The following is an 11,636-nucleotide window of genomic DNA, read 5'->3' as shown; positions in this document are numbered from 1 at the left end:
GTCGGATCTTACCGTTATGGTTCGGAAGCTGGATCCAGTATCAGTTGCGCGGCAACCCGAAAGTTAAGGAGAAGGGAAATAAAAACAAACCAAGCATTTTATTTGAAAAATAAATAAATAAAACAAGCAAGAGCGACCACTTGGCTTGCGACACACTTCAGAGAGCGATTCGAAGAAGAAGCAAGAAAAAAACGCGCCAAAATTATGAAACAAACATCCTCCCTGCCTTCTTATATTTAGAAATGCGAGAATTTTTCGGGGCTTACGATTCAGTTGCATTGCTCAAATGGCTTCTCGTTTTCATAATTCCAGCTGCTTTTCCAGCCAACTTATCAGTTTTGTGCTCTGTTTTTGCTGTTCTTTCTGTTTTAATTTGCAAAACCCAGTTTTGGTTCTACAGGAACTGTTTTTATTGGAATATAGTTTCGCTTTTTTTTTTAATCTTTATTTACAGATCTGTTTGCCTCTGCTTGGAATGGATGTCGAAGAATCGAGGAAGATTTAGATTGGCCCGTCGTTTTGGGAATCGCGTTGGGAAATTTCTGATCGTTGAATCAGAAATGGCTTCCCGGAGCTTCAACGTTGGTTCCAATTCGAAATCAAGCGGGATCTCGTTTTCTTCTAGATTGTTGACCGAGGATGCGGCTCCATCGCCAGATTCTCCCTCGTCATCCAATAGTACGAGATCTCCGCCTCCATCGACTTCGCCGCCGTCGGGTTCACCGCCTTCAGCAAGTCCGCCTCCATCGCCACGACCAACCCCTTCTTCGTCCCCTCTTTCTTCGCCGCCTCCATCACCACCACAGTCTTCGCCACCTCCACCATCGTCTCCTCCCTCTAAACGGTTGCCACCGCCATCGTCTCCTCCCCCTAAACTGTCTCCACCGCCATCGTCTCCTCCCCCTAAGTCATCGTCACCTCCATCACAATCACGACCCCCACCTCCACCTGATCAATCTTCTCCGCTTCCATCCTCGCCTCCAACTTCACCTTCATCTCCGCCTCAACTGCAGAACTCGTCTACACCACTGACACCAGGATCCCCAAATAACTCATCAGCCACCGGCAACCCTTCACCACCTCCTTCAACTACTGTTTCCCCTCCAGTTGCCGTTTCCCCGCCAAATACGCCAAGCTTTGCTCCGCCAACAAGGGTGTGGAGCCCTCCTCCGCTGCCGCACTCACCTTCCACCACAAACTCAAGTGGTTCATCGAGTGACTCCATGTCCCTCTCATCGTCAAGAGGGAACAGCAGCGGTGGTAATTCCGAAAAGTACATTGGTTATGCTGTGGCCGGAGTGCTCGGTTTTATCCTGCTTGCCATATTGATTGTTTTCGTGGTAAAGAGGAAAAGAAAAAGAAAAGTGGCCCATGCTACACACTATGACGCTGCCAATAACTTGCATAAGAAACCAGGTATTATGTTTTGTGGCAAATTACTACTCTCCTATGCTTCGTTTGACACCTGATTTTGTTAGAGATTATAGTAACATTATTCATGAGCTTTTGAGTTCGAGTTTGTTTTGTTTACATTCATTTTCAATTGACTTTTTTGTCTGAAGGAAAGTGTTAGAAACTGTCAACTGCTCACAAGCTTTTACTTCACCTTTTGAGTTCGGAGTTGGAATGGTCTTCAGCACTTCCTATCTAACGATTTTGGTCATCAGGTACGGAAGGGCTTTACCATGCGCAGCAGCCTGGGAAAGCGAATTATGCACAAGAGGGCTGTGCAACAAGCTCTCCCAACAAGGGAAATGGGGGTAAAGCAGGAGCAGTACAACATTTTGGGACTCCAGACTCGCCCTGGAGTAATGGTCAGATATCTTTTAGCTATGAGCAGATTACAGAGATAACTCAAAGATTTTCTAGTGAAAATATTGTAGGGGAGGGGGGATTTGGATGTGTATACAAGGGATGGCTTTCAGATGGTAAACAAGTGGCTGTGAAGCAGCTTAAGGCTGGCAGCGGCCAAGGTGAACGGGAATTTAGGGCAGAGGTTGAGATTATCAGCCGTGTTCATCATCGGCATTTGGTATCGTTAGTTGGTTATTGCATAGCCGATCACCGAAGAGTTCTTATTTACGAGTTCCTTCCCAATAAAACTCTAGAATATCACTTGCATGGTAATGTGAGTTTTTTTTTTTTTGGCTTGTCTACTCCATAGATAAAACTTTTTTATATTTCCTCTATTTATAACTTGATTCTCATTTGCGGGATTATTTGTATCTGCTGACAGCCAGAGGAGTGAAAGTCTTAGATTGGAACATGAGGATGAAGATTGCAATTGGCTCTGCAAAAGGCTTAGCATATTTGCATGAAGACTGTAAGTATATATATATATATATATACACACCTTGCATTCAATTTATTGGTTAATTTGTTCGAAGTTCTTAAAGTGAATCACAAATCATATTTTCATGATTTGCCGTTTCATTAGAACGACTACTTTTGCCTGTACGATTTAGGGAACTTCTCACCATCTGATGATTTCTTTTGCTTGATGTCAACGAACTTACAAAACTTATCCCTGTAAGCAAACATATACATAGACAATTAATCCTCTAATTCTTATAGTTGCATCCAATTTTTAATTAACTTTCTGTAGTTTTTTTTCCCTTTTTATTGAATCTTTTCTCAGTTATAAACGTTAGTTTTTTGATTAAAATCAGTCTTTCTAAGTGCAATAGGAGAAATTTTTATATAAATAGGATGTGCTGTGTGATTAGTCTAATAAAAGCATAATATTTAGATGACATTAAATATAAATTAATTTTGTCATTAATAATAATAAATAAAAAAAGTAAAAAAAAATTAAACGTACATTCTATTATAAAAATAAAATTAATTAAAATAATATTATATAATATTTATTTAAATAATTTAAAGCATTCTGATTGGAATAACAATAAATCATATGGCCACTGGAAGTAAGTATCCAAAGAATTTCTTGTGGAAGGGTGTTAATTGCTGCTGAGATGGCTGATATTAGGCTCTGACTCAGCGTATACGTGGATTAAAACTGCCACATAGAATAAAAAGGGTCGGGAAAAAAGCGATCAGAAACCTAATTTCATGTCTGGTGCTCAAGTTTCACCAAACCATTTTCATCCCCTACCACGTTGTACGAACCTGCTTCGATTCTTCGTCCACCTCGGACATCTTTATCCCAGTGAATCTCTTCACCGAAAAAAGGGGTTTCTCTGGTTTCACGACCGCCTGCCGCTTCGCAATCATCCTAACAAGTTTATCACCGTTCTTCGTATAAGCCACGACGGATTGCGTCGTCCTCTGATCCTCGGCGTTGGTTGTGATGGTCTGCTTTCCCCCTTTCATGGCGGAAAATTCGCGGTCCCCAAGTACATATTCACTACTTTCTCTGATTTTTGCTACTTACAACTTCCTCCTGGTAATGGTTTCGCTCTTAAGCTTGAGAAATGCTGAGTAAGGGAACCCAAGAAGGGAAGTGAATCGTCGAGCTTCTGACCCAGAGAGAGTTTTGGAATAAGAGCAATTGGGCTTCTTCAAAGAGGGGGCGGTTCCAAAATTATAACTTGAGGATTGAAGTTCACGAGGCCATTTTGGATTGGAGAGAATTCAGTGAGGGGAAGTGTATGAAGCAAATTATAATTTGACGATTGAAGTTGCAGAGACCGAATGCTGGAGAAGAAAGGGATGGGTTAAAGTTGTTGGTTGAGGGTTTTGGAAGAGAGGACGAGGGTTATGTTAGAATATCACGTGAAAATGGGATTAAAATTGTCCTCCCTTTTTACGAAGCCAGTAATCTGGATTAAACCTGACAAGCCAATTAGAGCCCGCCCAAAAAAAAGTTAGGGTTGGATTTAACTGTATGAGTTTTTTTTTAAAGAGAGTAGTATATTTTAAACTTGATTTGAATAAGCCCAATCACTGAAATTTCTAAATTTATATGTACATAAAGTTATTAATTTTAGTTAAGCCTGATCAACCATCCCGAACCCAATTGAAAAAAATTAGGATTGAGCTTGACTATATGAGTTTTTTTAAGAGGATAGAATATTTTAAGTTCGATTAAAATAAGCCCAATCCAAATAAGCTCAATCTGCCCGAATTATCTACTCTATTTTTTTAAAGCTACATGGCAATTTTAATCCATGTATACTCTAAGTCAAAACCTGGTCATCATTTGTCAACCATCTCAGCAGACAGCTGTAACGTGATTACATTCTGAAATTAACGGATTTTAATTGTAGGGATTAATGTCTATAACTGAGAAAACTCTATATATTGCTTGACTGTAAATAATTATATTTTTATGATATTGTATTTTCTGAAAGCGCTCAGGCTACAACCTCTTCATGTAGTTCGGGGCAAACAATTTGATAACTTCATTACAACAACGTTATCTCTTAGCTGCGCATGATGTTTGACGACACACTTAGAAAAGCATGTTAGCATTAGTAGATCAGCAATTTTATACTGGTATTATATCATTCAAAAATGACTTGCCTTCAAGATTTAGCATTTCAAATTGTACGTTTCACATTCCAGGTGTTCATTGTTGAATCACTTTATATCTTCTCTCCACTCCACGTTTTTCATCAATTCTAAGACCACTTTCATATTCATTGTTTGTTTCGTTAAAACAAAAGCAGAGTGAAATTGACTGTGTTTTGTATATGTATTTCACGCACAAGTTAAATGATCACTAATCTTTCATGTTTTACGTCAATTTGTCCTTGCTCATGGCAACTGCGAGCTTTTAAAAGTTGCTACATATTTTACTATTTCCAGGCAACCCAAAAATTATCCACAGAGATATTAAGTCAGCGAACATACTTTTGGATAATGCGTTTGAAGCAAAGGTATGCTTGTGAATACTTTTGTTTTCTGTTTTCTGTTTTCTGTTTTTGTTTTTAACCAAAATGTGCTATTCCTGGTTCTAGTTTGACGTTGTTTTAACACAGGTTGCAGACTTTGGACTTGCTAGGCTACACGACGATGCTAACACGCACGTATCAACTCGGGTTGTGGGGACTTTTGGGTAGGTTTTATTTGTCTGAACATAAAGCCGTAAATTCTGGCGTTAGCTTTCATTAGGATATGCCTTCCAGGACGGAAGAAAGAAAAAGATCCCCTTATTTACGATCATATGGAAAAGAATTGGTGGACTTCTTTTTAAGCTTTGGTCTGGAGATGTTCATTACTCACCAGCCAGAGTTAGATTATTGTCATGGTTTATGATCACAATTAATTAATTAATCCATCACTGCACTGTAGAAGGCAGGATGGACTTATGTAAGCTGGCTTGTCTTTTAGGGTTATGAAACCACCTTTAAGGTGTATTCCGAGTAAATTTGTCTGCGAAGGGGTATAATGGATAGAAAACGTACTTTGGTAATGCCTATGTATGCAGCCAGTGGAAAATTGCCGGATAGAACTGATATTTTCTCATCCACTTTGCAGGTACTTGGCTCCAGAGTATGCAACCAGTGGAAAATTGACCGATAGATCAGATGTTTTCTCCTTCGGAGTTGTCCTCCTTGAACTTATAACAGGGAGGAAACCTGTTGATCAAACTCGGCCAGTGGGAGAAGAGAGTTTGGTTGAATGGGTATGCATGAACCTTCCATTTACTTTATCAAGTAAATTTTGAAATTTTTGTTTTCATATTCTTTTTCCCTGTCTCTGCTATCCATTTGGTACGTAAGACTACTTTATAGGAGTGAAAATGGATTTTTTTTTGGGTATAATAAATAACATTAAATAACGTCCGTTTTCAATCATTGTCCTGATATTGTGATTATTTGGTTCTTTGGCATTTAGTTTTTTGCGAACAGATGCCAAGAGTGACTCATGTAATATGGCTATTGTCACAAAAGCTTATTTCTTGTAGATACCCTGTTTCAATTTCGATATAGGTGATGCTTTAATTTGTGATTCGCGGCAAACTAATATTTTGTCTGCAAGTATGTTTAAGGAAACGCTTTCAAATCCACTAACCAATTAGATCATGTGAAATTAGTAAAAAGATATATTTCTGTTGATTCCATTTTAAGATATCAGAAATATATCCAAGTAATCTTCCCCCCCCCCCTTTTTGTGGAATTTATATTCAGGGGACTAATTAAAAATCTGGCGGCTTACAAAAATGAAGTTTAAGACACACTCTTAAAATTTTCTTTTGAAAAGCAATGGAAAGGGTCTAGGAACTCACAGACATGTCCATCATTCTTTACTGTTGCTTGAAATTACAATGTTCCCGTATTGTCTTCAATCCAATATGGTATTCTAGAGTTCCCTGTGCCGACTCAATCAATTTGAGTTTTCCATTTTCCTCATTTGCTTTTTAAGACCATCAGGCTTGCCTCATTCAACTTCTCAATGCAGTTATGGTTTCTTGTGATCCAGGTTAACATACCTTGAAATTTAATGTTGTCATTATCTGCAGGCTCGTCCACTTCTGAATCATGCTATTGAGACCCGAGACTTCACTGAATTAGTGGACAAAAGGCTTAACATGCAATTTGTGGAGAATGAGATGTTTCGAATGATTGAAGCTGCCGCAGCTTGTGTTCGCCACTCTGCTCCTAAACGGCCTCGTATGATTCAGGTAATACTAAGAAACAGCAATTTTTGGTGTACATAAACTGTCTTTTGACACAATTGCTTCATTCTCTAGCATTTTTTAAGTCAGCTCCTTTAAGTGAAATGAATGTCAAGTTAACCTCTCTATTGGTTTTTATCAGGTGGAAAGAGCATTAGATAGTCAAGATGAATCATGTGATTTATCAAATGGGGTTAAATATGGTCAGAGCACTATTTATGATGCCGGCCACTATAGTGAAGATGCTATTATGAAATTCAGGAAGATGGCCATTGGTAGCTGTAGTGAATCTGAATTTGATAGGGACAGCGGAAATTACTCTTCTTCAGCAGAGTTCTCTGGACAACATACATGGCTCACGGGTGCTTCAAGTGGCGAGTCAGAGTCCCGAGCTTTCAATGCAAGTAAAAGGACTTAGTAGGGGGCAAATATGAGGGCGCACACATAGTAGTAATATGAGCATATTCATGTGAGGAAATGGAGAATAGCAGCACTCAGAATACTGAAAAGCTTGAAACTCTTCTTGTGCTTCTTCCAAAGGCCAAATTTTTCACCTTCTCTGAAATTACTCTGTTGTTTTTGGTTTGGGAAAGCATTTGTTTCAGCCCACGACGAAGGAAGGCCGACGAAATGGGACATAAGACTGCCTTTGCTTGAACGTCGAACCATCATTTGCTTCTTTCCTCGCTTCCATCAAATTTTATTGTCCCCTGTTTTTCAAATACTCGGGATGTTCACAGGCTTCTTAAAACACAAACTTGTTGAGGTTACCATTCTATTACTTGTATCAATAGACGTCTCTTATTCATTTATTGAGACCTCCTACATGGCATTTATATTATGATATATTGTGATGCTGGATCAGGCTGATTAATCATGTAATCTTGCTATTATAGAGAGAGGCCGGTAAGTCATGTTAGTGTCATATAATCTTTCTTCATGGACTTCTAATAGAGTACTTGCAAGTAATTACCATAGTCCCTCACAACAAAATTCATAGTTGCCACCACAATAAAATGTTGATATACTATACACGCTTCGATCTCAACTTTTTTCATTTAACTACAGTATGTATGGTGATTTACACATAACTAACTAGTTGTTAACTAGCTGAAACTTTCATGCAAGAGGCATTGACAATTGCTTAAAGGATCTCTAAGCTTTCTTGAGCTCAACATCAGCTCCTCTTTCCTGAGAACCAGCTTGCTTTGTTAAATACTCTCTAAGTTTGTCTGGGTGAACATCAAGCTTGTTTGCCTGTGTATGGAAAAAAATGCCTAATCAAATGTGTGATGAAGTGTTTAAACATGGAATCCTTTGACCAATATAGCAGCAAATTCACTAATTAGTGTTGGCTTCAATTTCTTAGACCCTCACCTTAACAGTCAGAATGTTCATGACTTTTTCACCAACTGTGTTCACATTAGCATTAGTTACCTGAAGTCCAAACAAATGAATAGCCTCCATCAATTTAGCAAACCCTCCTCTCTTCTTCTCACAGTGTATCTTCACAAGAAATTCTCTCTTCCCAATCTGGTTCACTTCAACCTGCACCTAAAAACATGTTGGACAAAAATTCAGTCAGTCTCTAAAGCATAGTTTCGTTCACGGCTTTGAAAAAGCAGTGGAGCAGAATTCAAGCTGTTTCTATCTTGTGTACCTCCGTCTGGGTCCTTTTTGTGCAATTAGAGGAACTTCTAGTCCCTCCTTGTTCCTTCACTATTGGCCTCCTGGACTGTGGTTTGTTCCTTTCATGATCCTCTCCTTCCGAAGCTGTCATCTCATCTCTAAGTCCTTTTTCTTGTCCCTGCAGCTCCTTTATATAATCAATGGCATCTGCAACAATGGATGCCCTATCCATCTGCCAGAAAAAAAATCAGCAGATTAGATACTGAAATAGATGAAGGAGATTCAATAACATGGTTCACACACACACAGTTTTGAGTCACATAATTTATCTATGTACCTTGCTTATCTTTGGGACCAAAGCTCGTAGAGCATATAGCCCATCTTTGATCCTGCTCCTCCTATTCCTCTCTGTGACAAGATTTTTAGATGTATAGCCTTCCCCATAAGGTCTGTTGACCAGGTCTGGTTTATCTTCTAGAGTGCCACCACACTGGAAATCCAAACCTCTTTGGTGCTCTTTTGAAGTTTCATTGGAAGGATTTGATCCACTGGAGGATCCTTCAATGCTTGGATGAGACCTGCACTGCTCTCCTGCAGATGCATGTAAGCTAGAAATTAAGCTTTGTGGACGGTATGCATCCAATGGTGGATGTTCAGAGATGGCTTCCTTGATCATCATAGAGAGACAGCAACGTGCAGTTATCAATTCTATTATCCTTGAATCTTTTGCTACCTGTGATGAAGGTTTAATAGTTTAACGTTTGAACTTTCGGATAGAATGCTGATGAAAGTAAAGTATCAAGACACATAGATCTTACAATCTCTGATGTGAAGAGCTCTATAATGCCACCAGTAATAGGAACCAAAACTTGAGTTCCAGTTGAATCCTGTCATAATTTTGCTTTTTTCAGATAGATTTTACATAACATATGAATATATAATATTCACAAGCCATGAAAATTTTATCAATTTGACAATTTTCAGATGAAATGGAAAAGAATAGCAATATGTCAGCTACCAAGAGAGGGGAGGGGGGGGAATCAAACAGGTTATCTTCTACTTAGGTCAACATCTTACTCCCAGAAATAAGCCTCATTACCGGAATCATGTGCTGATAATGTACATATTAGTTTGTTCTTCCTAACATCATATTTGAATTCTGAAGACTTACCTGGGTAAGCCACTGAGGTTGTTTTGATATTGCCACATCTCCATGAACACTGAATCAAATCATTACCCCATTAGTGATTTTACTTGTGTAAAGAATAAGCAAAACCAGAACCAAAATTTCAGAAGGAGTTAATACCCAGAATAGAGTGGCATTGTATAAGGAAGCTGAGCAAGAGCCTCACAAGCCTTCGTTCTCACTGGATGCTGATAGTGAGTATCTCTACATCTTCGATTCAGTCTACATTCCTCTTCGGTCTTCACCTCGTTGCTTCCACGATATCCTCCAACACAACAGCAGTCCATCCACTCGATAAACCTACAGAAGAAGATGAAGATGATGATGAGGATTAAGAAAGGTCAGATTTTTCAATGGAACCAACTGGTTTAAGAAATGGGTTTGCTTCATTTCACTGTTTGTAATAGTAGTTACCTACCTTGTAGGATCATCGCCATACTTCCATACTACAATATAGTCCCAAGCTTTAGTCTCAGTCAAGGTTCTGAATCCCTCCACTGCTGCTGCATCCAAGCCTGTCATTTCTGTGTCTCCTAATACTGCAAATTTTGCCTTTTGTTCTGCGATGGAGAAGCAAAAAAACATGCTTCATGTTTGCTCTCTCTCTCTCTCTCTCTATATATATATATATATATATATTTATATATATCAGTGTCTGTGTTTGTGTAATGTAAGGGCGATTTGAAGCACATGGTACACGACAAGGCTAACCAATTCGTCCTTTCCAATATATGGTTGGAGAAAGGAAAAGGGTATGCTGTAATTGTATCATTCTAATCAGAATCGTATCTTTTGCAGTGGGAATCTTACTCTTACACCCCCAGAAAGCAGTTTTTGACTCTCTTTACGCTTTTTTTTGCTCCTACTGTCCAAAATGCTTCACAGTCCAGAAGCTGCAGCGAAAGCAACCCTTAACTGCTCAGTCTGATCCACATTCCTTTATTCATTTACTTTTTATTCATTTATTTTTCCTTTTTTTTTCACCGAAAATCTACTTGTTTGATACTCTAGTGCAGGAAAAAAATTACCTTCAGATATGTTCGTGTCCGTTAATTCATGGTTAGCTTAGCCCAAATCCGTTAAAGATAAAGTAAATCAAAGCGTCATGTGTCACATGGGAGATGATTGTTTGTGGGGAATAATTCTTTTTTATTTTTAATAATTCATATATTTCGATTTCCACTTGTGTATGTTTTGAAGAGTGCTGCTGCTGGTACAGCATATATTTGCGAAAAGTAGAGCGAATGCCTAGTGAAAATCGCAAGAGAGTGCCGTTACAATATGTCAGAGAAAAGAGAATAATTGTTAGAAGCATGAGGTTTTACCTCATTACTATTATTATTAGCTTAGAGTGTATTTTGCCCCTCAATTTGCAAGAAGCAATTAGTACTGTGAAAAAAAGTATAGAGCAATCTAGCATTAATAAGCTTTTAAAATTAGTGTATCACTATCTAATTGTAATAGAAGCCTAACGTTGATCGTTATTCGTTAGTGCAAGTTAGAGAGATATTTTTATTATGATGTTTGACTCAATGTTGCTTTCAAAAGTATTCGTGAAAGAGCAATTATAGGAGTAACTAGGTATAAAAGAAAGCCATAAAAGTCTATCAACCTATGCTAAGAATTAATATTGGATCTCTGTTAAAATTAGGTAACATTATACTGATTTTAAAAGACTATGTGCTAAATTACTCCATAAATCCTTTACGTTGTCAATTACTTTTCTCGAAATATTTTAGGGGTGTTCATGCAGCCTATATATCCGGTATACCTACCCTAGCTCGACAAAAAATTGCCAAACCAAGCTAAAAAAAAATTAGCATGTTCAAGCCGGTCTGGACATTGGGCTAGGCATGCTACCTTACCCATTTGGTCATGCTCTATATGTGTGAGTGTAAATTATACGTATGTAATACAATATAATATTCAATATTTAATTAATTTTAATATTTTATAGTATGAATTTCCATAATTATTACTTTCAATAAATAATCAATATTGAAATCTTATATTTTAATAAAATAATATTTTATATTTTAATAAAATATTAAAATGAAATTGAGAATTAATAAATAAAAACAAATAAAATTAATAAAATAACAAAATTTGAACTAGAAATTAAAAAAAATAATGAAATAATGAATATTAATTATTCATTTAGTATAAATGTATGAATGAAAAGTTAGTTCAACAAGTGTTTAGTACATTTTTTTTTATAATTATTAAATATTAATATAG

At 37.7% G+C, this 11,636-nt stretch overlaps 2 protein-coding genes across 4 annotated transcripts; one reads left to right on the top strand and one right to left on the bottom strand.

Annotated features, from left to right (window-relative positions):
* Window positions 1–242: 242 nt before the first annotated feature.
* On the top strand, window positions 243–7,457 carry LOC129322412 (proline-rich receptor-like protein kinase PERK13). Its single transcript, XM_054968740.1, has 9 exons — window positions 243–340; window positions 455–1,416; window positions 1,668–2,123; window positions 2,237–2,323; window positions 4,771–4,841; window positions 4,944–5,020; window positions 5,443–5,590; window positions 6,428–6,589; window positions 6,726–7,457. Exons 1-9 carry the CDS (start codon window positions 243–245, stop codon window positions 6,999–7,001), a joined length of 2,337 nt encoding a protein of 778 aa, XP_054824715.1. The 3' UTR covers window positions 7,002–7,457.
* Window positions 7,458–7,582: 125 nt separating this feature from the next.
* LOC129321737 (transcription factor ABORTED MICROSPORES) lies at window positions 7,583–10,012 on the bottom strand. Of its 3 annotated transcripts, none has more exons than XM_054967632.1 (8): window positions 9,813–10,012; window positions 9,519–9,698; window positions 9,384–9,432; window positions 9,031–9,099; window positions 8,550–8,945; window positions 8,244–8,444; window positions 7,961–8,137; window positions 7,583–7,840 (listed from the first exon to the last, which is right to left on the bottom strand). In XM_054967632.1, the coding sequence occupies exons 1-8, from the start codon at window positions 9,833–9,835 to the stop codon at window positions 7,739–7,741; spliced, it is 1,197 nt and encodes a 398-aa protein (XP_054823607.1). In that variant the 5' UTR covers window positions 9,836–10,012; the 3' UTR covers window positions 7,583–7,738. The 3 variants fall into 3 exon arrangements, with proteins under 3 accessions (XP_054823607.1, XP_054823605.1, XP_054823606.1); XM_054967630.1 differs by having other exon boundaries at window positions 9,817–10,012; XM_054967631.1 differs by having other exon boundaries at window positions 8,021–8,137; window positions 9,817–10,012.
* Window positions 10,013–11,636: the final 1,624 nt, after the last annotated feature.

The sequence above is a fragment of the Prosopis cineraria genome, unplaced genomic scaffold (assembly GCF_029017545.1).
Source record: "Prosopis cineraria cultivar Desert tree isolate PC_DT_omini unplaced genomic scaffold, ASM2901754v1 PC10, whole genome shotgun sequence".
Classification (NCBI taxonomy): Eukaryota; Viridiplantae; Streptophyta; class Magnoliopsida; order Fabales; family Fabaceae; genus Prosopis; species Prosopis cineraria.
This window is presented reverse-complemented; position numbering and strand designations above follow the sequence as displayed.

Bases quoted from the DNA above. Each gene is read 5' to 3' on its own strand.
- LOC129321737 (XM_054967630.1), bottom strand. From the start codon at position 9,983: ATGTTTTTTTGCTTCTCCATCGCAGAACAAAAGGCAAAATTTGCAGTA. The intron at 9,699-9,816 runs GTAGGTAACTAC...CTTCTTCTGTAG, and splicing joins TATGGCGATGATCCTACAAG to GTTTATCGAGTGGATGGACT. The intron at 7,841-7,960 runs GTGAGGGTCTAA...TTCCATACACAG, and splicing joins TGAACATTCTGACTGTTAAG to GCAAACAAGCTTGATGTTCA.
- LOC129322412 (XM_054968740.1), top strand. From the start codon at position 243: ATGCGAGAATTTTTCGGGGCTTACGATTCAGTTGCATTGCTCAAATGG. The intron at 2,124-2,236 runs GTAATGTGAGTT...ATCTGCTGACAG, and splicing joins TCTAGAATATCACTTGCATG to CCAGAGGAGTGAAAGTCTTA. The intron at 2,324-4,770 runs GTAAGTATATAT...TACTATTTCCAG, and splicing joins AGCATATTTGCATGAAGACT to GCAACCCAAAAATTATCCAC.